The 27,547-nt window shown below is 34.8% G+C and overlaps 1 protein-coding gene across 8 annotated transcripts in view; it reads right to left on the reverse strand.

The window, feature by feature from the left end:
- Cdk14 (cyclin dependent kinase 14) overlaps positions 1-27,547 on the reverse strand; it is a 567,752-nt gene that overhangs the window by 281,295 nt on the left and 258,910 nt on the right. For all 8 annotated transcript variants that reach the window (XM_063243002.1, XM_063243021.1, XM_063243042.1 and 5 more), the window contains 2 exons: positions 17,497-17,559; positions 3,884-4,007 (listed from right to left, as the gene is read on the reverse strand). In XM_063243002.1, coding sequence (XP_063099072.1) covers positions 3,884-4,007; positions 17,497-17,559 — 187 coding nt within the window. The remainder of the gene's footprint in view (positions 1-3,883; positions 4,008-17,496; positions 17,560-27,547) is intronic.

Consider the following 27,547-nt stretch of genomic DNA (forward strand, 5'->3'; position numbering starts at 1 on the left):
TACCAAAACGAATAATATCTTAAGGTTTCATACTATCACATTGAAAACCAACTTAAATTCTTGGAAAATTTATTATTTACTTGCTGCCATTTTCTTTTAATGTGCTCTCAATGAATATAATAAAAGCAAACAGCTCATCTATTTGAATTTCCAAAAGACAGAACAAAAACTAGGAGAGGACATTGTCACTGATTCCAGATTCAGTGGGCAGATCTTCACCCATCAGAAACTACTCACAAAACAGGTTAATAATTTTAGGAATGCAAAACATAAAAAGCTAGCACTAAGAGGATCTTAGATAGTATCTATCTGCTCAATGCTTTTTTATTGCAAGAAGGAGAATAAGGCTTAAAAGAAGTGAATAATTTCCTGAAATTTAGAAGCTTGTTACACTGAGCTGTGTCTCCCAATTCAGTGTTTAACACACTTTACTCTCAGCAGTTCAAGCATGCAATCAGTTGGGAGACTACAGAGTAGAAACATCAAGACTTAAGGTTATTTCATGTATATCTATGTGCACTCTGTGATTCTATTTGTATATCACATAGTTATAACATAGTGTATACCAAGCCAGTGTGCAAGCCCTCTGTGTAAGAGACTCAAAGAAGTCCTGGGGCTCAGCCCTATCAAAAGTCATCAGTTCCATTTGCGGTCCTGACCCTACCCAGCCAGGATACTGCTAATTTGCCAAACTAATTAAATAAATTAGTAAATATAAGCGTGTCTGAGTCTGTAAAGACTAACCCTCAAAATATTCATGTATATTTTTCATTCAGTCTTTACTGAGCATGTAGTGTGTGCTTAAGCATCTAAATGTGATTATAGACATAGACCCTAGAGTCTTCATTTCACAGAAATTGCCATGAAGATTTGATCAACATGGAGTGACCAAAAATATGATGGTTGCATTTTTAAAATTTATTATAATAAAAAAAGCATTGCCATTAATCTTCCTCAAATCACCTCCTTCAAACACATTTATCCCACCATTCTTGGGATTTTTGCTATACTGTTTTCTTTTTATATTTAAATATCTATCATATCTTTTGATTGCCCTTTGTGTGTGTGTGTGTGTGTGTGTGTGTGTGTGTGTGTGTGTGTACAGATGCTAGGTTATCTGACGGTGAAAGATACAGATCAAGCATCTGAAATTAAAGCTGATAGCCAGGTGTCTGTGTGACTAAGCCGGGGGAAGTTTCCACTTTTTGAATTTCAGAAATACCATATTTTTTACTCAGTTGAGAAAAGAATAAAAGAAGAATTTGTAAATGTATAGCTGTCACATGAATAAACCTAATAAATTTTAGTGGCTTTATTTTCCTGGTGTATTTTTCTAATAAGAATTTACAATATGGGAAATGCAATTATACAGATTGCATTTGTCTCTTTTCATCAAAATTTTATGGTACTGCTCACATAAAAGAAACGTAAGACAAAAAATGGCTTCTAAACCTCTTTATATGTCACATTCTGAATTAAGACCTTGTGTTTCTAATTGTTCTGCTGCCTGGAACCAGAATAATTTTTGACTGTTTAGCTTCTCTGCAGTTTTCAGTGTGTTTCCTTCATCTCAGACACACATGTGCCCAAACACAGTAAATCACAGTTAATTGCATGTCTTAAATTAAAAGACAAAAATAATGCACAATTAATTGGGGAAATTGTCAGTTGGTGAATGAGTCCTGCTCATTACACCCTGTGCACAGGACGCATGCCAAGCGTGCATTCCAAGCAAGGAACTCCGCCTTGATGACAGTGGGAGATGCGCAGCACAGCCTCTGCAGAGCCGGCTGGGCAGAGGAATCCAGCACCTCGATGCATTCGCCCTCGCAACATCTGCAGCATGCTAGGTTTCCTTACAAAGTCGTACAATTCAGCACCATCCCTGTCTGCCAACAGCTAGAAACAAACCCTAAGGAAGACTAAATAGAGCCCAGATTCTGTGCATAACAGAAAAATCTGTTACTAAATGACTTTGTCATATTATCATGAGAAAATGCCCGTGATATATATTTTATGTGTCACAAATGCTTATAAAATAGTATGCTAATTTTTTTTGAGTATATGCAATACGTATATGAAGCACAAAGGGAGAGAGAGGAGGAGGAAAAGAATCTGATTTGGTGAAAAAGGCAACAAAAATGTTATATTTGTTATTTTGAGTAGTTCAGGCTTTCAAATCTTCCCAAAACAATCATTTGAGTTTTTAAAATTTACATTTCAATTTGTTTCTGAACCTCATATTATAAAATGTCAGTTTTAAGCACTCATGAGACTCTTTTCAGACAAACTTACCTGACCACCATAAAACAACTTAAAATTAAAAAAATAATCCCAGTAAGTACTTTGTACCTTGGTTATATACACAAACCAATTCTATAAAAATATATCTTATAAAAATACAAGAAACATGTTCAACACAATTAAATGTTCAGCACAGTAAGTTAGGACCTTAACTATTCTATATTAGCATAAGAAAATCACGAGATAATCCTTTTTAGTTTACTCACACCAACAAACTACAAAACATATTCAGAATAAAACCAATAATCTTGAATTTAACCCACCTACACTCTCAGTACTTTACCCTATAACAGAAAGACATTACATCTAGCCACCTGGTATAATCTTGATCCAAATATGGACATAAACACACACACAGACACAGACACACACACACACACACACACACACACACACGAGTTTCATTATTTTCATCAAAGTGGATGCAGAAAAAGTTTACAGACTTTTGCAATATATTACTATTCATGTTAATTCTACTTTATTTTAGTTTTGGAAGAAAAGAATACCCAAAGCCCAGAGAGGACATTCTTTCTAACAGCACTGAACAGCCTACTGACCCTGAGATAGGACGTCCTCTTTCTAGTTCTCTTTTATGTACTATAAGTTGGAGCAGGAAAAGAGAATCATATTTCAGAAAAAGCCCTTATCTCAACCATCGGCATCTTCATGTCCCAAGGGTGATATTTTCATGTCATTTTTAATGGACTCAATTTCTAATCAGCATATGCATTAAAAAATAATTGCAGAGATACAACATCAACACATCATGCTACCATGAGGCATCATCCCCACTACTGGGAACCTTCAGAATAGGACCGCAGATGGCGCAGAACATTGGGTGATACAGAAAAGTCAGCCTGGGACTGAACCAGCTTCAGCAAAGTGGGTATATCAGTTCTGCGTCGTCCTCCCCATGTTCAAGGAGGAGGCTTTGAAGCTAGGAAAGGGCAATCTTAGAGCTTCAAAGAAAAATATGATTCATCACTGGCCCACTCCAGGACTCCAATTACTAAAACAAGAATACTTCAAAATGTATGAGAAATGCTGAGAACAACAGTCACGTCTAAAAAAGTGTTAGATTTCTAGGGGATAAAATTCCTAGGGTAAATAAACTATTGATCGCACACATCTCATGATGCCCTGAAATGGGCCAGATAATTTGAGGTTTCTTCAAATTTGGCAAAAATATTGATAATCTGCTAAAGCTCGATTATGGGTCATACTGCACTTCTGCTTTGAGTATTCTTGACATTTTCATAAGAATATATTTTACACTCAAAATTTTACTGACTTTTCCTTTGAAAATACATACTGATAAATGATTTTTTATAGTTATTTAAGTAAGACTGATGAACAATCTAAATTCTATAAAAACCCACCAATGTTTTATGGCAGATTTTACCCACAACTTATCCACCTATGTTTTATGTTATCACAATTTTTTTTAAAAGTCCTCTTTCCAGAAAAAATTCACTATGATCTATGATGACAGAAGTACACCTAAACAAATGCAGTGTCACCATCTGCCTGGTGCGCTCACAGTGTGACAAAATAGACTGGTAATTAACTGCTTTCCTACCGAAATCTGCCAGCTTTAACTCCCCCGTGTCACTGATCAGAAGATTCTGGGGTTTCAGGTCTCTGTGCAAAATATAACGCTGGTGGATGTAAGACAGCCCTCGCAGCAACTGAAATAAAAACAACTGAAAAGACAGGGAAACAAAAGTTAAAATCTGAATTCAAATAAATGCCAGTTTCTACATATACCCCTCTAAGTATTTATATTCAATGGAAACGGGTACCCAGAGCTAAATTTTCTATAGATCATTAAATAGAATGTGTCATATTAGCATGTAAGTCCCTAATTTATTGAGAAACAAATCTGGTAATTTCTAGCAACATGGAGAATACCTCCTTAGTGAGAGAGACCTACTCCTAATTAGGGTTCTATAAATTGAAGGAAAATATTTTTTAAAAACCAAGTCTTCATGATACTCTATTTCTTCAGGCTTAAAATCATGAGAGAAACAAATCTATACATCTATAGATCTATACAGATCTATAACATTATAAAGGATAAAAGAGAACTATTTACCGTTTATATAAATGTACACATATCCAATTCTGCAGAAAAAACATAAACACAGTATCTATGGATTTACTCATTAACATTCTTTCAAGAAATGGAAAGTAAGATGATCTGAAATAATTAACACAAAACAGTCACATGGTCCAATTAATACCACACTGTAATTACACTGCTTATGCACACACAGCCATAGAGATTACATTGTTGCCTAAAGACAAACCTGCACCTTGACTAATTACAGAGCAGACTTATTCCAAAGAGAGAGGAAATTCAAAACAGAGATGTCAAGGATTCGAAAGCAAAAGTTTCACAAGAAATAATCTAACAAGTGACTAATGGCCTTTACTGTGAAGTTTCACATGGGATCTTTTCAAATGTTTATAATTTGATAACAAAAAAGTGTGATTATTAGGTTTTCCAATACTCTTCTTATAAAAGAGATGTCTTTGAAACAATTTTTACTTGCCAAAATTATTCTGACATAGTATTTAAATATCAATCTCCTAAAACAAAAATAAAAATAAATGTTACTTTTAAGTGCTACCAATATTCTCTTCTATACAACCAGCGAGTCATAAAAGGCAGTTTTGTGGTGATTTTAAATGAGTTAAAATACTGTTAGCAGCCAGGCATGTACACCAGTAAACCCAGCACTGGGGAGCCTGAGGCTGGAAGATCTCTGTAAATTTAGTCAGCTTGGGTTACATAGTGAATTCAAAATGAGTCTGTGTCTCAAAAACAAAACAAAACAAAAAAACTGAAACTCACCCAATCAACAAAAAAAATAAGAACAAAACAAACAAAAACATGTGACAATATATCAGTTCTGGAACACTGAAATGAAAAATATTAGAAATTCCTTGAGGGAGTCGGAAGCTAAGATTTCTGGAATGTTCCATCTAACTAGAGGCTATGAAAGTCAACTACATCATCATCATCATCATCATCATCATCATCATCATCATCATGTATTGCAGGGAGGGTACCCTGAGGTAACATAAAATGAATTAATCTCAAGCTCTGGGTAAATGGTAACATGCTTGGGGCACAAAAGGCTTGGTATTATTATTTCAAGAACAAGGATCAGGAATTAGGAGTCTATTTTGTGTTAGTCTACATTAAAATTCTGTCGCATAAGGATCCCAGGAAACAAATCCCTAGACTTCTCCTCTCCACCTTCTCTACACAGGAAGAAGAAAGACAACACCAGCAGCAGCAGCTCCCAGCCCCGTTACTAACTTCTAAGGCTCACTGCACCCTGAAGGTTAGTTTATAGTTTCTAAAAACACAAAACAAAACAAACTAGCAAAAATAAAAACCACACTCCTTTAGGAAGGAAGAAAAAATAAGCAAATAAAACCATTTTTTATTTCAAGGGCTTTAACACACATGCATATGCACACGCCCAGGCCCAGGCCCAGATAGACCACCTAAAAATAAATTTCAAAACATACACAGTCTGAAAAGAAATAGCCTGGCATTCTACAAGATGTTAACTGATCGCTGGGAACCATCAGAGACTCGGTTGTCTATTTAACCACAGCAATGGATTTTAAGAAGCCCCTAACACTCAGTGCATGCCAGTTACTGACCTATGTGTTCCAGAGTACCATTCCATCCGATTCTGCAACCATTTTAATGAGGTAGATGCTATTACTGCCTCTACACTCACCAGGAGGAAGCTGACTCATTTCTCAAGATCACACAGCAGTGCAGTAGCAGAGCCAGGGCTCAAACCCAGCGTGACTACAAAGACTATGCTCTTCACCACCTGCGCTGTGGAAACTGTGGCAAGAAATCAATGCACTGTGCCAACACAGAAGCTGCCTCTTCTAACTGACAGGTTAAAATGTGGCCCCAAGGCCACTGAGGCCAGCTCTGTTCCCCACTGTGCACTCAGTCATTATCACCCTGCGTTCCGGGGTTCCCAGCAGCCTCACCCTCTTCTATGCACACGGCATGATGCTGTCCAGCTACTCACTTTGTCCTCACCTCTGCTCCACCAGAAAAGCTTTTTTCCTTCTTTGCTGGCTGAACTGCACTGGCCACTTATGTGGCTCCTCAGGACCTGAACCTCCCTGCGGCCTTTCTGACCCCTCCCCCGACCCACCTCACTCCCTACAGGTCTCTGGGAGGTACCTCCCAGGCTCCAGTGCACCCTGCATATTTCTATCATAGCGTGTTATTTACCCCACCTCCCAGGAACTGTGGGCTGTAATCATGCACATCACTTGGGTGTGTACCTGGAACTCCTGTATCGACATTAGTGAGGGTTACTGAACTGAAGTGAGAGACATCTGAATAGTGACTGATTTCAAAAATTAAATAAATTTGGAACCCTAGGATAAGATTCTTCAGAAGCTAAGGGCAGAAGTGGGTATGTCAAATTAGCAAAGGGCTCTTGTTTTAATACCTCCACTAATAAATGAAAATATATAAACCTCATGCTAATCCAGAAGCTATTCAAATAGGATATCATGCTAAAGGAGATTAGGAAAACTAGTATTAGAAAAAAAATCTGTCCACACACTTCAGTTATAAGTGCATACAAACAGCAAACATGGCAAAGCCCAAAACAAATGTTGAGCTTTTGAGGAATGCAGGCAGTTAAGTAAATGTCCATAGAGCAATTCTCTATAGATTTACACAGTGCCAGCCACATGTGTCAGGTACTGTCATAGGAGAGGGATGAAAGGCTGCTAGAAAAGATATTAGATATGGTCTCTGGATGCAAGGATCTCACAGTGTGCTAGAGACACAGACAGATGAGTGCCACTTCCATAAAGGCAATGAAGGTACTAAAGGCACCAAGGAGGGAGGATTTGACAATGACGTATTGCAATTGATTCTGCCATCAGGGAAAGGAGTCTGTGAGAAGAGAAGAACCAGGAAACTTGCCGCTTTGAAAACAGAATCCATTACATGTAAAAATCTTAGGGAAACTGAATTGAGCATTCACTAAACACAGAAGGTGAGAGGATGACCTGATAAACCTCTTGCTGAGGAGATCAAACAAAAGGGTGTAATATAAATTCACAAGAAAAAGTTAAATAAGAAGACAATACATAAATTTATAAAACCTGTTCATCATCATAAAAATAATGGCAGAAAGGGGACAATGACAGACTTCATTCAAGTTATTAGAGAATTAGCTGTTGTACAGACCCTATTTCGGTGTGGTTAGCAGCGTACCAGTGGGCTGACTAAGCACCTTTGCCCCATGCACTGCTCTCGGGGAAGGTCCAGAGAACTCAATACTTGGAATGTCTTCCTCTAGAAAAGCAAGCCAATATCTGACTTTCCCACTTAAATTTTTGGGAAAGCCACGCCATGACACAGCAAGCTGTATTTGATCTTTTGTGAAAAACCAAAGGACACTGAAAACAAGAAGGCCCAGCAAAGACAGGGCTACAGAAAAACAGTAACACTCAGCTGGAGTTTCAGATACGGAAAAGAAAGTAAGAGACACTAATACTAACTAAAAGCTTAGTCTAATTTAGAGGCTATTCCTGGTACTTTTACTTATATTATACAACCCTTTTCATCTCTGCAATTTCTTTTGCTTCTTAAACAAATGAGAAAACTAAGAGAAGAACAAAAACTTCCTCAAAATCAACAATCACATAGTTCCTAAGAATTTTTCATCACGTCTCATCATTTTAAATGAGGCTGGTGCTTCCTTAAATGAATGGATGAGTATGTTCATACATCCAAATAATCAAGGCATTTTTATTATTAAGTGATTTCAAGTTTGTAAGCCTCAATCGGTATATGATATAATGAACACTTGATTCTGAATTTGTTTTTGCCATTTAAAATCTTCTTGGGAAGAAGTAACATGGTAGAAGGCAGGCTCAAGGACTGAAGTAGATACCTTATATTTGAAACTGTCTTCCCATCTTTCTAATGTAGTAGCCATAAGGACTTTCTCAGAACACTGTTACCTCTGAATATTTCACTCTCTCTAAAAGAAGATTACTTTAAATCCATCAGTATGATCACTGAAGATTTATATTCTGGTTTGAGTACATTCAATTTCTGCAATGAAAATGCCAATGAGAAAATGGCTTCAGAAGCAACAATGTGATGATGAGTGACACCTGTCAGCAGGAGCACAGGCACCTGCCTGCCAAGCACGAAGTCATGAGTTCAATCCCCAGTACCAAAATAAATAAATAAATAAAATAAAAATTAATCCATCTTCACCTACTCTGACACTACAATCAAGAATACAGCTCCTCTAAAAGTATGCACACTGTCTCAATGATGCAGTTACACACTGAGTACAAGGTTACAAAACATGACATTTCAAATAACATGTTCTAGATTTAATACCATATTATGTAAAAACTAAAGGTTCATAAACATTAAATTATCCAGACATCCATTTTTCTAATATAATTACAAAATTTAAGTCCCTAAAACATGTAACAAACATCCAAATATTTTATAATATTCATGATAAGTTTTATTACAGTACTAGGTTTTCAATTTTTAAAATCTACAAGAGAATTCATCAGGAGTCATGCCATTTAACAGTTCCAAAACACAGTACCCAATGCAAACTGAAGTCCTACTTTGTAAAACTGCATCTGATACACACCCACTTTCTATTTTACAAAGCGACACTGAAATTTGATGCATGAATTTTTATAAAATTCTTGTAAGTTTCTGCAGAGATAGAAGACTGAAATAAATTTAACTGTTCAACATTATGGTGTAGCTTATGTACTGCTTTGAACATAATTAGAAGTATTAGTGTGGCTGCAGAGAAGGTATAAAACACAAGTAATCAAAAAAGGGATCAGGGCATTCTCGTGAGCTCTGTGCGATGTACTTCACATAAGCCTACTTCTTGGAAAATCAGGAGAGCAGAGAGAGCTTGCTTTGCCGCTTTTCTCTCCTTTTTTAGTATCTGCTCCATTGTTTCATACCCGGCAGGCCCTGAGGTACATGACGCGAGGTACGTGACACGTTTCATAATTCCTAAATCATGCAACAACTGACAGGCACCTCTAAGCTTGTAAAACACTAACAAGTAGTAAGAACTTATACTTTGAGGAGAAAATATTTGTAAGTTCTACTAGTAGCTGGTCACATAAGATTTTGCTCTGCCTATTTAATACAATCAAAAGAATTCTGCATGCTGTATATAATCTATTCCATGGGCTGATTTTCCTTCTAAAGTGTCATGTCTCTCCTGCTAAGCACACATGCAAAGCTTTATCACACAGAACCAATCTTAAGACTAGATAAAGGCAAGGTGAACAACCTGTCCTGAAGCTTAAAGCCCACTAAGGTGTATTTGGGTATTCCCCAAAGTGAGCACTCCCATCCTACAACTAAAGCATCACATAACAAACATGTAGTCACTGCCTGCATTTCATCATTCTTTGGGGTGATTTCTTTTCAATCTTGATTTTATAATACCTCTGGGGAAGAGTGTACTATTTAATTAGCCACTCTTGATTCCTCTATTGGACCTAAACTTTTAACAAGCAGATCTACAGATGATGTTAAGGACACAAAAGACATTCTAAACAACTCAATGCTGACCACATGACCTAACCCAATAATTCACATGCCCCCACACACAAATGTCTGCCATAGTATGCACTGATACTTGATATTTAATTTTTCATCTATTCTTCATCCTCTACTTTTTAGATATGGAAAAGTATTTCATAATGGTAAAAATAAGATGGAAACATTAAAAAGAAGTCTGAACAGGTGTTCAAAGTTGGGTGTAAAATTTTAAAAAAACCTTTAATGACCCCATGAAATAATCATATTTTCTAAATACAGAATTACGAATGGTTCTGTAATATTCATGGTAATGCATGATAAGAAGTCATTATGAGCTAATGAGAGTGCTAATGAAAAACATGAGAAAAATCAGGTGTCATTTGATTTTTTATCTCAACATTTGAAAATCTCACTTAGGAATCAATGCTCAGTGTCATCTGTACAAGATTATCTTAATTTGGCATAACATTATTCTGTATGTTACACACCTGCCTGTTCTCTGAGCTATGAAAAAATAGCAACTTTTCAATCATAATAAACTTCATATCTTTTTATTAGTTTACGTTAAAATCAAAGACAAAAGTCCACTTTGTAACAATAGGATACTAGATATTTCAAAAAACACAGAAGAGAATTCAAAATTACTTCAGTTATTCACAATCACTCTCAAAAAATGACAAGTGTGGTTTTGTAGGAAGCCTTCTAAAAAAGTCATGATACTATAGAAATGGAAGTATATTATATAAAAACACAGGAAGAGTCAATCTTATCATGACAATAAGATTCAAACACATACATTTGTGCATATCAGCTAGAGACAGCATTAATCTTTTCTTTTTTCATGAATCCTAATTTTCTTTCTGACAGGCTTATCAATTTTTAAATACAACACCAAAAAAATAAAGGAGGAAACATAAACTGTTATGGTAATTTTTTAAAAATCCAATGCTCAATTTGCAAATCACTGAGAATTACAAAATTGCAAAGTAAATGCAACTTCAGCATTCAACTCAACTATCACAACCAACCCAAAGATTATTCAATGTAAATACTTATAAAAGGGAGAAAAATGACTCTACCAAAAAATCCTAACCAGTTTCCTACATACCAATTATGAAGCCCTAGACATTGATGACTATGCCTTTAATCATTATAAATATTTATAACAAGGCCAATGTCCTCAGGCTCTTGGCTCAGGTTTTAAATTGCCCTCCAAGTAATTAACTGCTAAAAATACTCATTTGTCAAAAATAGATACAATGGTTAGAAACAAACCATTAGTTAACGGTGAATATTTATTTCAATACTGATACTAGACACATTTTGTAGGCACTGAAAGCAATGAAATGATTCTAGAAATTTAGTTAGCATTGACTTCTTTTTCAGAACCCATTTCAGTGTTATAATTTGCATTAAAATAACAATATTTGCACAGATATTTTGCTAGAAATTAGAATAAAATTAACTTTAAATAGTCCATGTTAAGGGGTTGGGGATATAGCTCAGTGACATAAGTGCCTGCCCGGGGAGCGCAAGATCCTGAATTCAATTCTTGGTACCCCACAAAAAATTTTCAAAAAAATAGTCCATGTTAAACCAGATGCGGTGGTACACATCTATAATCTGAGCACTCAAGAGGCTGAGGCAGAAGGATGGTCATGAATTTGAAGCCACCCTGGGGCACATAGTGAGTTCAAAGCCAGCCTCAACTACATAGAGAGACCTTGTTACCAAAAATAAAAAATAAAAAAATTAAAAGAAATATATATATGAAATACTCAATGTTACACTCTAAAATAGAAATTATGTATTTTTCCCTCCATTGTTATATTGCATACTTTGTAATGCTTGAAATTTTACATAAATAATCACATTAATCCTTAAGTGACATATTTTTGTAATAAACTACATGACATGCTAACAACGAAAAATGTATACTTGTAAAATCCCAGATAAATGTTGAAAATATTTCTATACATTGTCACGCTAAATTACAATGAAACTAAAAGTAAAAATTGACAAATTTAGAAGAGAATTTGATCATTGTACTTTTTTCTCACCATAATATTCAGTGTTTATTATACTGACCACTTTATGATCTATCAAATGTTTAGCTTCAGAGTTATGAAAAGGACAATATAATAGTTTATTCACCTGGTATTCACATTTCCTTAAGATTATGTAGAACTAGTATAATGTCTGATTTTCGCTCAATTGGTTTTCTCTTAATTAATATCTAGTATGGTATTATGAACAGCTGTTAACTTAGTAATATTATTCTTATGTTCTTCATTTTATATTCATAGATTTAAATGACAATAAATATCTCCACATGAAAAAAATATGTTAATACATCAAACAGAAAAACCCAGGGGACATCTGTCACCATGTCATAATCAGGCTTCTCGAAGAGTAATTTCACCTATGGTGTGGAACCCTGGAGGAGTGCCTTAGCTTGAGCAGACACGCAGTCAGGAAAAGCCGACACATAATCTGGTGTGTGGTCTCCCACAGAAACCAACATGGTAAAAGGGCTGTCTGCTTCCACGTTCTGCAATTAAGTTACCAAAGCACAAGGCATTAATACACTGCACCTATTTTTGATTTTCCATACTCACAGACAAAGTATCACTGTCATCTTCAACATGAAAATCACGATAAACCCATGCAACCTAGGGCCTGTAAGTCACAAGTTATCCAGTTAATCATAGTAATTTAAAGCATCAGTCATGTGGTGTAAGGAAAGGACCACTGGAAAGAGTCAAAAAGCTCTTAAAGATTTCCTTAATCTCAAAATTCCTCACATGTATGTTCTATGAAATGACAAGTCAGAATGGACCGGGACTCCAGGGTGCTGGTCCTGAAACGGCTCTGGCTACCACAAGATCACTTTAAAGATGTTTGGCTTGTTTTGAATATGTCAATATTCAATGTTTAAATTTATTTTTACTATTTAATTGCTATTTATGATGAATCATGAAGTTTATTATGAAAATTTCTTCCTTGCATAAAATTGTGTTTTTCCTTGTGCTAGTAATGGTTAAGGTATTTTATTTCTTTTTTACTCTATTTAGTAGACTATGTGTGTGTGTGTGTGTGTGTGTGTGTGTGTGTGTGTGTGTGTGTGTGGCTTAGGATTATTCACTAACTTAATAGGAAACTCCTACTTCATTTGTAAATCAGGGGAGTTAGTTTCCCAGCCTGATGTGTGGCACCCTTCATCACTGTCCTGTGGGATTCCCTACCACTCCTGTTGTAAAACTCTGTTAACTGATCCCTTGGTCATCTTTTTTTGGCTTATTTTCTTATGTCTGACCTAACTTCAAGTAGCATCAAGATAAAGAATGCATGCGGGCAAAATTGTCAACTTCTTGCAAACCTGGAGATGATTACTTATCCTGGCACTGCATAGTCTATATAGAATTCTACCCTGGGAATAATTTTATGTCCAAACTTTTAAGCTACTATCCCACACTAATTCCTTCCTAGTATCACTGCTCCAAAGGCTCATACCACTGCAGTTCTCGATCCTGGGGAGTTATAAACATTTTTCTTTTTTGCAAAATTATTATTTGAACACATTTTTCTGAAATCCTGAAACAATGAACCCCCTGTCAGACTGCTGGCACTAACTGTTTCAGGCATTTAATTGACTCTGTTTTTATTTTGTTAACTTTTCATTTTTTACACAATGTGTAAAGTTGAGGATATAGCTCAGTGGTATAGAACAGGCCTAGCATGTGCAAGGCCCTGAGTTTGATCGACAACTCCTCAAAAATAAAATTTATATCTTTATGGTAATGTAAGAGACACATTTAATGAATATTAATCAAAATAAAGGTAATCGACATTTCCATGTCTTCAACCATTAACATTTTATATGTTGGGAATCCTGTACTGTCCTTTGTACACATTTTGAAATATATCATGGGATTCTTTACCCAGCAGTTACTCCACTTGTTGCAGAAGAACTTGTAGGGTTTGTTCTTGTCCAAGTGTTTTTAGTGCTACTTAATGAATTTCTTTCTGTCTTCTGGTTCTTATCCTTCCCAGTCCTTAGTGCCTAATCCATTGTGTTCTTCTATAAAGTAACAAACTCTCTGAATCCAAAAATTCAAACTTTTTCCAATCTGGAAAAAGCACAGGTTAATAATTACCAGTTTAAAATTCTGTCCTCTCTTCTGTTACTCAAGTTTATTCAGATGTTAAATCTCCCAGACTACACTATTAGTTTTTCTATACTTGCCAGTTTTTGTACATTTTAGATTGTGTTCAATTTGTTACACTTTTGATTTTCAAGAGCTCCACGCTGTTCACTAAATTCTGCTCAATAAAATGAACACAGCATGGCATGGGCTGACGCACTGGCACTGCCTGCATCTCTGGCCACGAGCTCCCCCAACTCCAAGCCACCTCTACATTTTGCTTCTCTGTGGTGTGTAGCCACAGAAGCAAGCACTAACCAACCAAGCAGACCGTGCGCTGGGCCAACTCCTATCAACAGAGTTATTTGGGAGCTTGAGGTTTTTTCTGCAGTTTTCATTTTTCCCTCTCATTTTTCTTTTCTCCTATTTACATTTTTCTTCCTTACCTTATTCTTACTTCCTATATTTTGCTCTGTTTTTCTTTATACTTCTTTTGTTATTGTTTTCCAAAAATATTAATTTCTTTTCATTCTTCACTCAGATTTCCTATCTCATTTTTTCTCTCTTCCTCCTCCTCTTCCCTTGCTTAATTGTTCAAATTTTACTTTTTTTCATTCTCTGGTTCCCTACCCCTCTACTTTTGCTGGTATGACTATGAAGAATTACCAATCTTTAGATAACTCTATGCTCATATCATATCATTAGTGGATATAAAATAGTTTCATTTAGTACGTATTTACTATTGGTGAATATTTGGTTTGCCTGAGTAATTAAACTATGATTAAAAATCTCTTTTTATGGTTAAATGTGGCATATTATTGGTCCTTCCAGTACATCAATATTCAGTTTGGCTTTGATGTTATTTTGTTACTGCTTCTTCCTGGATGCCAAAATCCTGACTGCTTTTGTGTCATTAACATCCTGAGGAACTAGATATTGGACAATATGCTGTGACCTCCCTTCACAAATAAATGGAGATGCTGGATCCGGGGAAAGAAGCAAACACCAACCGTTGCCCGGAAAGCATGACTGAAAAACCAGACATTAGCTAAACAGATCGCTACAGTACCAATGAAGCTTTCCATTTTAATCAACTCACAAGCCTCAGCTTAGACAAAGAAACAACAACAAAAGATACAGAGAAACACAAGCCAACAAAACGCTGCCAAAAACTTTGAATTCCTCAAACCATGTGACTGCAAAGAGGAGGAAATCAAAAGCAGTACAATGGGCTTATGTGAATGGTGAACAGAGGTGATAAGGAACATCAATAAGGAGAACATCCAGCTCAGAGAAGCAGTGTCTAAAAAGATAATGGACACTAGTAAACACCTAGCTGAGCTAAACAAAACAACAGGAAACATGAATTACAAGCACAGAAAAAAGCTAGAATCCATAAAAAGGTACCAAACAGAAACTCAGGAGATTAAAAGTCCTATCATAAATGTGTGCAGCAGATGTGATACAATATGAACAAAGACAGAACCAGAGGACAGGTCTGCTAGTGGAAACTAACGAGAGATACGTGGAAAAAAAAAAAAAAAAACATGAAAAATGGTTCCAAAAACTGCTAGATGATGCAAAGAGGACTGTGACTAATTGGAATTACTGAAAAATCAGAAGACAGCACAAATGGCATAAAAAACCTGCTTACTGAAAAAATAGCACAAAACTTTCCAAATATGGAAAAAGATTTAGATGCAAAAATAAATGGTACACAAGGAATGCCGACTAACCATGGGCAGAAAACAACCTCTCCACAACACATCATTGTCAAAATCCAGTAGTCAAACAGAAAAGAGTGATCTTAAAGCTGTGAAAGAAAAACCACGGATCACTTAAAAAGGTAAACCATTAAACTGCAGACTTTTCATCACAAACTTTAAGTGCCAGGAGAACATGGAGGGAAGTCCTTGGAAAAAACAAAACCTGACAAGCAAGACTGATTTATTTTGCAAAACTGGCTTTCAAAATGATGGCAAAGTAAAATATTTTCATAATAAAGAGCACCTAAAATAAAATCCACAAGCACCAAACACGAAGAAGTGCTTAATGTCCTCAGTAGTCAAATGACAACATAAAAGACTTTCCATTCTTATCAGAATGGCAAAAATCAAAATGACTGAGTCCTACCAAAGTAAGAGTAGAGGAAAACACAGTCTTACTACCACAGATACTATATCTCTGTCTTATCTATTAACTAGATACAGTGGTTTTATACTGATATTGACTCTATATTCATTTATAATAACAACAGTCTGTAAAGATCCCCAACATTTCTTAATATGTGTCAAAAATTGTAGTGTATTCATACTAGAAAAAAACACAGTTATTAGAAAGACTGAGATAGTCAAGTACGGTATGGATCTTAATGATACATTTTAAGTGAAGAAAGGAACTTATAAAATGCTTTTTTAGGGGGAGGGTACCAGGGATCAAAATCACAACCTTGCACTTGCTAGACAGATGCTAATGCTGCTGAGCTAAATCCCTGACCCCTTAAAATACATTTTTATGAAAGAAAGTTACACACATGTGTGAACAAACTTACACAAGCAAAGGAAAATACAAAACAAAAAATACACCACGTTTCAAGGGGTGGTATAAATAAAAAGACAAAATGTAAGTAATTTTAGTTCAACCCATCCATGATACTCAGTTGGTTCCAGGATCATGAAATGTAGTCATCTGAATTACAAATGCAGGCACATCAGAAATCCTTCTGATATACCTTTGATATCTTTAAATTTCCTAACATATGCTAAGAAATCTCCCGTTTTAACCTTGAAGTTCTCAAAAATTTCCCAAAATGGTTGTTAACTATTACAAAAACATAGTTCTTTTGACCCATACTCATTAAGTTTCAGTAAAAAAAAAAGAACGAAAAGAAAAAAAAAGCAGTAGAAAGTGAAACTGCTTCTTGTACATACAATATCTCGTATATACAAGATTGTATAAATAAGATCTTAAGGAGCTGGAGACTTAAATCAGTGGTAAGCACTTGCTTAGCCCCAGCACCAGGGGAAAGCAATAGGAAAAAAGGAAACTCAGGCCTGGTGAACCCACACTAACACTGGTTTGGATTACATCAGCACTTCACTGCACCCCGGGGTTCTAAGTTACAGCTATTATGTGCCCCTCTCCTGAGCACAGGGTTGAAGTAGGGTTCCCTGAAACTCACTCATTGTTGGCAAATGCTTCTTCTCCATGAACTCAAAATAGGATAAGGTCTAAATAAAAACCTTCCAATAAACATATCTAATATTGAAACACTATTTCCACCAACTAAACTGAAGTATAGACTATGGTTCACTCTGATACTGTTCTCTTTATACAGAAATATTTTTAAAATTTAAGATATGGTAGAGATAGCAGGCTCAAAAAATGTACATGAAAAGTGATAAATCTGGCTTTCAAAACCTCTTTTCCTACCTTCACATTATCTGGATGGAGCCCCCCGGGATGCTTGTCCATGTACTGACATAAATCAGTGTGCTAGAAGAAAAAAAGGAGAATGTATTAATAACCCTCAGGCTACAACACGATGAATTAATATTTCCTACTTCAAAGTCACCATTAGCTTCTGAACAAAGCAAAGACAAGTGGATGGATGTTTTTAGTGTATGTGGTTGCATGCTCTCACATTTCCATATTTAACCACAACTGCATCATTTTTATCTCTAAATTTTATGTTAAATATATCTGTGTACTAAAAGGAATATATGTCCATATTTTGTTAACTTCTTTCACAGTGAATACATGTGTCTCTATGTTAACACACAAAATCCACCTGATCCAATTACAACTTTAATATCACATATTTTCCAAGTGTAAATGAAGTTATTATGTATTTTATGACAAAATACCCAAAATCTTTTATCACATTTAAATAATTTGACTTATTTAAATGTTTACATCTATAGTCACAAACAATAATATTTAGGTTTCTAGAATTCCTAAATATGAGTAAACAAATTTAATAAATAAACAGAAATATTTTCAAAATTATAAAGAAAAAAAGGCACTCAGATAAATGGAAAAAAGAAAAGCCCACGTAATATCCTCAGTCCTTTTTATATTGAGAGAAAGTCTCGCTCAGTTGCCCATGCTGGCCCTTATCCTTAACCTTCCTCTGCCAATGAGTACTTTTTTTTCTTAAATGTTTTTCTCTTTATTCAGGAAACTACACAGAATCTTGGAAAAAAAAAAAAAAACAAAAAAAGAATGTGGTATTGATACTCAAATTTTTCCTCTCTTACAGGAAGTTACTATAGGATTTTCAGACTGAAACTTTCTACTCATTCTATAAAGGCAAGGAACATGAGTATTTGTGTCCCTTTGATAGGTTTGTATTATTAGAAATTACAAATTTAAAATGTAGTAAAGGATCTTGCTGTAGTCAATACGGTTATAACAGACAACCCAATATGGTTATAACAGACAACTCTGTTACTGAGTTTTTAATCGCATGAGAGATGGTAAATGCTAAGAATATAGGCAGAATTCAGTCTTCATTCATTCATTCATTCATTCACCCTGTACCTCCTGAATCCAGGGTACCAAACCAGTCACTAACGACACAGAGAATAGAACAGATGCTCACAGGAAAACAACAGACATGCCAGAGACTATTGTAGACTACTTGGTATGTTATTTTAAGGAAAAAACCGTGTAAGGTTTCATTGATTTTGTCCTCCAATTGGCTAACTTTTCTCATCTTCTATCATGTCTTACTTAGAAACAACTTCATCCAGAAGCCTTTCTTAAATCTTTAGACCAGGGGCTGGGGATTTAGCTCAGCGGTATAAGCGCCTTCCTTGCAAGTGTGCAGTGGTGAGTTCAATCCCTGGTACCGATAAAAACGAAAAAGACAAAAAAAAAAATCTTTAGACCACATTAGGGTTTCTTTGCTGTTCTTGGAAAAAACAAAACAAAACAAAGGATGTGTTAGTAGATACATTCTCAAGTAAACTCAGCATTGTCTAGGATCACATCCAATGTGTTTTAACTTCTAAATCAGTGAGAGTGGAAATTTTGTTTGACTTAGAAATTACTGACTCTGTGGTCCAGGCAGAGTGTTACACACAGAGAAGAAGGAAAGAGAGATAAAAAGTTTTATATATAGGGCAGCTCATTAAAAACAAAACAAAATTCTAATATATAATTATAGTGCTTTCAATAGAGCTATTTATAAAATTTTTAATTCATACATTTCACAAATTGAGAAGTAAATTTTGGGTCTCAAATTGTCATTCTATAACTTTGTGTACTTACTTCCCCATCCTTTCAAATAAGAGAATGCTACTATCAGAGAACATTTTTTAAAACAAATAAAATAGTACATGAGATGATACTATTTACCTACAAAAAAAAATGTATAAAGTATCACTTAACATACTGCCATTCCTAATAACATCTATGAAGACAAGAATGATAGCTAATTTGCTCAGTGCTTTCCACACAGCAAACCAAATGGCAAATAGAAAGCACATCCAATGTTGCCACTTGCCATCGCTATGGTCTAGATGGGATTTAAGTGTGTCCCCCATTTTCACATGCTGAAAGGCTGGTTGGTCCCCAGGACACAGTGTTGAACTGGTAGAAGGACTGAGGGGCGAGGCCACTGGAAGGGATTGGGCAGTTACTGCGTGACACTGAGAATGGCATTGTTGAGCGAGTAAGTTGTTTCAGAAGAGTGTGCCTAAGCTTCCTGTCTCACCACTTAATCCCTGCCTCTCACACATGCGACTGACTTTTGTGATACTCTGGTGGGGGTGTTCACTGCATTCTGCACTATGCTATCTATACTTTTAGTCTCCAAAATTATAAGCTTATTAATAAACCTCTTCTCTTAGTACCCTGCCTACATATTTCACTATGGCAACTGAAAAGAAACCTAACAATATACATTTGATATGTTAAAATTCTTACTAAAAACATACAATCTCAGCTTACAAAATAAAATATCATACATACTACTTCTTAAATATAAACTAAAAGCAATACCCAAAACCCCAGATACGAAAATAAAGAAATATTTTATATATCTTATATTACATATTTATTTATTTGTTATGCATATCCATACATATCAATAAAAAGGAATTGGATATATCAATGCAAAATAAGGAATAAAAGAGTTCAAGAAATGTATATTCAACATATATGGAACTTAACAATAGGGCATATCATTGTAAAGCAATTGATAAATGCTAAGCATGAAAATGAAAAATTTACAAGATCTCAAAGAGTTTATAGCATCTTTCAAATTAACTAATGGGATTAGCAAAAAATAAGGCTATAAAAGCAATGAAGAATACAATTAAACAGCACTTTTATTTTTACCCAAGAAATTCATGCCACATATAAAAAGACAAAGGCAAAAAGAAAAAATCCCAAAAAAAATTCCAGAAAGCAGAAATCATATTACACTCTTTCCATACATTTGAATAAGATGAACATCAAAGTACTTTATGTTCTACAATTTTCAACTGTAATAAAGAAATAGTAACATTCACTTGCTATTGGGCAGCAGCTGGAATACACCTGCCACGGCCTGTGTTTGAGGCTGCTCTTTAGCTTATTCTATCATCAGAACTCATCAACAAACAACTCAACGGACATGTCTTGCAAGCAAAAACATGGAAAAATGAGCCCTAATTGTTATCGGGAAATCATTTATTGAAATATCAGGCAATTTTTAATGCTACAATTAAAACTTACAGGCTTCTTCTAGCAAGCATAAAATAAAAATTCTGACTGACAAGTAAGCACTTAATCATAGCTTAACTGGGTCTACTTTTCTTAGCACTGTAATACATAAAATAGTGTTTCTTCCAATCAATGGCAGGTTAACTTCAATGGCCGCAAAAAGAAAATGAAGAAGGAAGAAAAGAAGTTGAAGGGAAGTAATGAGAATGGGAGAGTGAATAAAGGAGTCTTTTCATAGAAATTTAAAAAATTTAAAACGACAATATTTCTAAGTGATTGATAATAAGAACATTTCAAAAAGTAATGAGAACTCATGCGACAAGAACTCTAGACATCTAATTGTACTTTCCTATAGAAATGACTAAAAAGAAACAAAATGAAGCTAGACTATACCTAAAGGCAAGTATTGCCAAAGAAAATAAAAGGAATGCATACAGTTAACAGCAGAAATTAATTGAATAGAAAGTAAGAAACTAACAGAATTTAAACAAGAAACTTGTTTGAAAAAGTTAGTGAAACAAGTCTTTGGGGAATGTTTGTTTGTTTGTTTGTTTGTTTGTTGTTGTTTTAGAGTGGGAGCTTTGGCCAAAATGCAATCAACATTAGGAATGAGAAAAACAACTAAAAATGTTGAGATTTAAAATATATATATGTATTTGGGCTATCAACTAAACTAGACTATTAACACTTCTTTAGAACTGATAAAACTGTATCTTTAAAAAAATTAAATTACTAAATTTGATTCCATGTGAAATAAGAATTGAGGAGCTACACGTAAAAAGGAACTAAACTGAAATGATTTTAATGGAAAATTCTACAAACCTTCAAGTGAATTATACAAATTATTCCAAAACACAGCAAAAAGTGAGAAGCTTCTTGTTCATCACTAAGGGTACAATGTCAAAGCCTACAGAAGCAAAGGGAAGAACAGGAACAACCAAGCCAAAATCCTTATGATTACAGATGTCAAATTCTAAGAATAATGATACTAGGTACTAGACCCAGTGTGGAGCTCATAGACTAAAATATCTAGAACAATTGGAATTAGCCCCGGGGATAAAAATTAGTTCAACATTCAAAACATCTATTAATGTGATCCTCTAAAGCAACAAATTTTTAAAAATCTGTTTTGGGTGGAAAAGGAAGACCACAGAAATTTAAAAAGAATTTTTACTCATAAGTACTTCTGTACATTAGTCTTAGTCAACATCAAATCTTTTTTGGTTGCTATTTTTCCTTTTAGTCGGAAACTTGCTGTACAGGTTCAGATTGACCTCGAACTCGCTATGTAGCCCAGGGTGGCCTGGAACTCATGATAGTCGTCGTGCCTCAGCTCTGGGATTAAAAATGTGCACCACCCTGCCTGGGTTATCAATATCAATTTTACATAGCCTGAGAACTACAGTGACCAACACTAGCCGCAGGTAGCATACAGCCATAAGTTTAAAGAAAAAGAGATGAAAGAAAACTACAAAGATAAATTATATGTATCATGATAACTTTTAAAAAGGTCTTTGTGAGAACAGCTTTTCAACGAAGCAGGGGTGGGGAGGGACAGACAGACAGACAGACAGCAGAATGAAAAGATGAATAAAGAGCTGAACCATGATACTCACTTTGACTCTCTCTAGTATCTACCCCTTACCCCTTTTGAATCTGAAAAATGTTTAACTAAGGAAATCTGTATGTGTGTGTAAATCAGAAGGATTCATTTTCATGACAGTGGTTAAAATATAAAAGCATCATTCAGAGGGAAAAAACGATACACCTCTACATAAAACCACCTGTAAGAAGACTACCTGAAATGCAGACCACCTCTTGGATACAGAAATTCCACCCATCTTTCAGGGAAGAAAGAAGTGTGTACCAATTGTTAAGGAGACTTCATCAATCAATGTATACACACACACACACACACACACACACACACACACACACACACACACGCACGTATCTTTATCTAACCTTTTATTTATGATGTGAAGTTTTCCAATCGTTTGTCCTTCAAATAATCAAACCTCCTATTCAAAAAAGATGAAATTCCTCATAGTAATTCAGCTTTTCTATTAGCCTTGGCTTTCAGACTTGGCTTTTCTCATCAAACATGTAAAGTCCCTTAAAAAAAAAATGTGTATTTTTGTTTCCACTCGCTTACAATATTAAGTCTGATATTCATAATATTTTTCAACGAATTCTGATATTCTTTAGAGGCACTGCCAAAATATGAGATGGAAAAATAACACAACGAATTTTTAAACTTCTAGGCTAAAAATATGGAAGTTTTTCTCTGGTGATAAAGAACAGAAATTCTCATTTTGAAGTTATGCTAAGCACATTTATTATTGTTCCATTTAGCTTTCATTTGATAGTGATAGTCAATATAGTCAAGGTTGGTGTAGCTTTTGTACACTATAAAAATCAAGAAACAAAATGATAATCTGTTACATATGCATAAGAATATGAAAAGTTCTTAAGAGAAAAATAATTCTAGATTTCTTATTCTTAATGGTTGATTTTATTTTATATTTCAACAACAAAGTACAGTTTTATTGTGAGATAAATGAAATGCAATTTACCAAAGAAAAACATTAAGTGGAGACACAGAATGTAAAAATGCTGTGTTAAGAACTAGCTGATAAGCAAGTTGGAAGCAAAATATATGCAGCCCTTCTTTCCCAGTGATCTCTGATTTAAGAGACCCATTTATCACATGTACAGTTTGATTCTAGATAACCCAGTCTCATACAGGTGATTGAGCCATCAATGAAGCCTCTAAGCAATACTCTTGATGATAAGAGAACATAACAAGAAATGTATAATTTTCTGAAGGCAAAGGGTAACTTTTTCCACTCTGTGATATCCCAGGGGTTCAAACATGACGCTCGGTACAGTGCAGCTGAGGTGCTCTTCCACTCGTAAGCTGCCCTTCATCAGTGCTGCGCCATGTCTGCAACACAGCACACACGTCTGCACTCTAACACCACACCTGAGGGGTGGTTATGCACTTTGGAAGAGTGTACGATCCTTACAGTTTCTAGTCTGTTTCACCTGAAGTTCACTAAGGTCGCGTGAATTCACAGGGGAATTATGACTGCTGGAGGGAATGGAAGAAAACCTACAGAAGTCAAGCCTCCTTTATTCTACAGCAATCACTGCCATTTCCTCTAAGTATAATCTCCATTTTAATCAGCCCACATTAAGAATTAACACTTTATTGAGTAGTTAGGTTCACATTGCTCTTACATGCAGTCCACAGGTTTAAATTGATTTTGAAATTGTATCTCAAATACGATTGAAATAAATACAATTGTATTTCAAACACAATCACATTTCAAATACAAATGAAATAAATTCATTTATTTCATTTCCAAATTTTAATTGATGAAATTACAATGTTGAATTCCAAAATATGAGAAAAACATGAAAAAATGAAATGTTAGGCAACTTATACTTTAAAATTAATTCACAGGCATTAAGAATGTTTAATTAAGGCAATCTATATGTGTGTGTATATCAGAGGAATCCATTTCCATGACAGTGGTTAAAATATAAAAGCACAAATCAAATGTGGCGGTACACACCTATAATCTCAGGATTCTAGGAGGCTAAGGCACAAAGATCACAAGTTTGAGCCCCGTCCAAATAACTCAGTGACTTTATTGATCCTGTCTGAAAAAAATAAAGGGCTGGGGATGCACCTCAGAAAGAAGGTCCTGGGTTCAATCCCTAGTACCACTAACTAAATAAATAAATACATAATACATATTTTGTAAGCATTCAATCAAATGTTTCTTGGTTTTTCTGCAAATGCATTAAAATACTCTATAATACTTAACTACAAAAACAAAACATTTGTTTAAAAAGAGAAAGTATAAAAGTCTATCTCTTCCCTCTGAAGTACAGCACTAACTTTTAACTAGATTATTTTGCTTTAAACTGTTTCACAAGGCAGTAAAACAATATGGCTTTCCAATTTACTTTATCATCACATCAAGATATGCTATTTTCAAATTTTTTTATTACTGCACAGACATACATTACATTTACAAAGCTTATTTATGCATTATTTTAGTTTCGTCTGGTTTAAAGTCACATAGAAAATATGCTTGAAATTCCTCTGGTAAACCACATACATATTCCCTTAGGAATAGGGTAAGTGTAGCATGCAAAATAATTTATGCTATACAAAAGTCCTTTCATAACAATGTACAGTTTCCTTCTAATTAAATTATCTGTTCCTTTTTAATCATATAAAGTATTCTCCTCCCTTTCGGTAATAATAAACCTGTATGTGGCTATCCCATAGTTCTGTCTAAAAGGTTTCAGCTGTCATTTCTGAATCCAAAAATACATGTGCAGCCTGGGGCTGGTAACTGGAACATGAAGCATTTCCAACCCCATTCCCGTCATGTAAAACCAGCAACCTGAAAAATTTCTTCCATTAAAAGAAAAAAATTACTCTGTCTTCTTGTAATGACATCATAGGGAGACAGACCGGCCGCTCTGCCAAGGCAGTGAGACTGCGGCAAGTCATTCTCTGATTCAAGGGAAGCAGCCATCCATGTCTCAGTAGTTTGTTTCTGAAGTAGGTTCAATATTGTAGGAGCTAATCCTTAAACCAAAATATGTAATACGTTTACTGACATTTATTTACATTCTTATAATATTTTTAGGTAAAACAATTTTACTTGTTAAAGTTAAATTTAATTGTACAGTCTTGGGACAGTTCAAGAAATTCATGAAAATCTTTTAGAAGAAACAAAGGAGAAGTTCTAAAATGATAAATCTATAGAAACAAACTGTTTCAGCATTAGAAGACTATGTACAATGTACTCTCCTGAAGCAGTCTACATCAACTCACTGCTTTAAAGAGATTGATTCATGTGATATAAAAACCAGCTAGATTCCTTTGAAGAAAAAATAAAAAGTTAATGAATGTAAAGAATAGAATGTTCTGATCATCCAACTTCCTCAAGAATTTGAATATATATTATATATTATGTTATATATATTTGGCCCACTTTTACCATTATATTATTATATAATAATATACAATAATATAATATTATTATATAATGGTAAAAGTGGGCCATATAAACTTTTTGGACTCAAATTCAAGATGGAAGAGAAAATAAAAAGGAAATTTTTGAAAGGCCCTCAGTAATATCTGACTCTGAAAACACCTTCTGAAGCTACTTTCTAGAAATATGGATGATCCTAAAATTACAGAGTGAGAGCAACGTGAATGAAAGGAGTCACAATCAAGAGAGAAGAGACTCTAAGACACAGGAAATACAGGGGCTAAGCTGGGATAACTTTTTCAGGTTACAAAGATGGACAGAAGAGCCACATACTTGGGTCTATGCAGCAAGAATAACTCTGTGTGGGCGCTGCTCAGACTAAGTACGAAAACTCAATTAACTATGCTGTAATGAGCTAAAGGCACATGTGATTTTTAATCTTAAAAGTAATTCTAAAGCATTTCAGCAAAAGGAGAACACTAAGAAACTATAATTTGTTCATTTTTCCTCCGATATTTTTTGCATATTATTTGAAAACCAGTATGATTTTCAAACTCATAATGAGTGAAGGATTGTAAATGCATAAAGACTAAAAATTTCAGTATTTAGGAGATTACTGATGACTGTGGGGAAAAAATGGCAATCAAATAAGTGCCAACATATTCTTCTACTTCTTAAATAAATCAAAATATTTATCACCTTATTCATATCATTTGACTCAGTGGTAACAATTTTAAAAGAATTTTTCTCAAAGCAATACATATATATGTACAAAAATATTTTAAAATTGTATATATGCATATATATTTGCCAAAAATTAACTCATCATTTCCTTCTTTGCTGCTAGCTTGGCTGAATTCAAGGGTAAAGAAAGTGTGCTGTAACCCACAGCCACACAAGGATATGAAAATAAAGACAACATGAAAAAAAGACTAGTTTTACTTTATCTAATTAATTAGATGCTTGCAAACTTTCAAAAAATAACTTTTCCAGGAGCCTGGCACATGTGGCAGATACAGTTGATGGTTTTAAGAAAATTCCTGAAACTTGCAAAAGTAATGATCAACACTATTGGTCCTCGTATGTTTTTAGTTTTTTCATGCTAACATGTAGTCAGTGAATCAAAGTTAAAAAAATATCTAGCCCCGCTACTTTGTGTACTTGGTACAGTTTGCCATAAAAAGTTCACTAGAAAAGAATTTTTTCTCACCCACTCTGTCTAGAGGATTTGGGTAACACTTGTCTGACAATGGGGCTAAAGTACCATTTGAAGTCAGTCTTAGCAAAACTGTAGAAGAAATCAGTGGTGTTCAAATTTGAATCAATTACCAAAAATAATGTCAGAAAGCCAAACTAGAATATTTTGGGTAAAATATCAGTTAATATTTACCTATAAACAAATTAGCAGGCTTGGCATATACTTATTACAAATAATAAAGCCTGTTACAAATGAAGCCTGTTGTAGTCATTTCTCTCAAGGAAAACAGAAGAAATCTGGTAAAGATGACCACACGTATGCTCTATCTTTGACTAATCTATACAGAAAATTTGGGATAAACTAGCTAACTCAGTGCCCTCACTGAAAACATAAAAGATTCTTTCATTTTGTTGCTTTTGCAGTATTAGAGATTGAACCCAGAGCCTCATGCATGCTGGGCAAGCATTGTAACACTGAGCTACATTCTCAGTCCCGAGAAAATATGAGATTCTTAGTAAACATTAAAAAGCCAGAATCGACATCTTACTAAAAT

Source organism: Cavia porcellus, unplaced genomic scaffold (assembly GCF_034190915.1).
Source record: "Cavia porcellus strain 051 isolate PalLab524CR breed Dunkin Hartley unplaced genomic scaffold, mCavPor4.1 scaffold_2, whole genome shotgun sequence".
Taxonomy (NCBI): domain Eukaryota; kingdom Metazoa; phylum Chordata; class Mammalia; order Rodentia; family Caviidae; genus Cavia; species Cavia porcellus.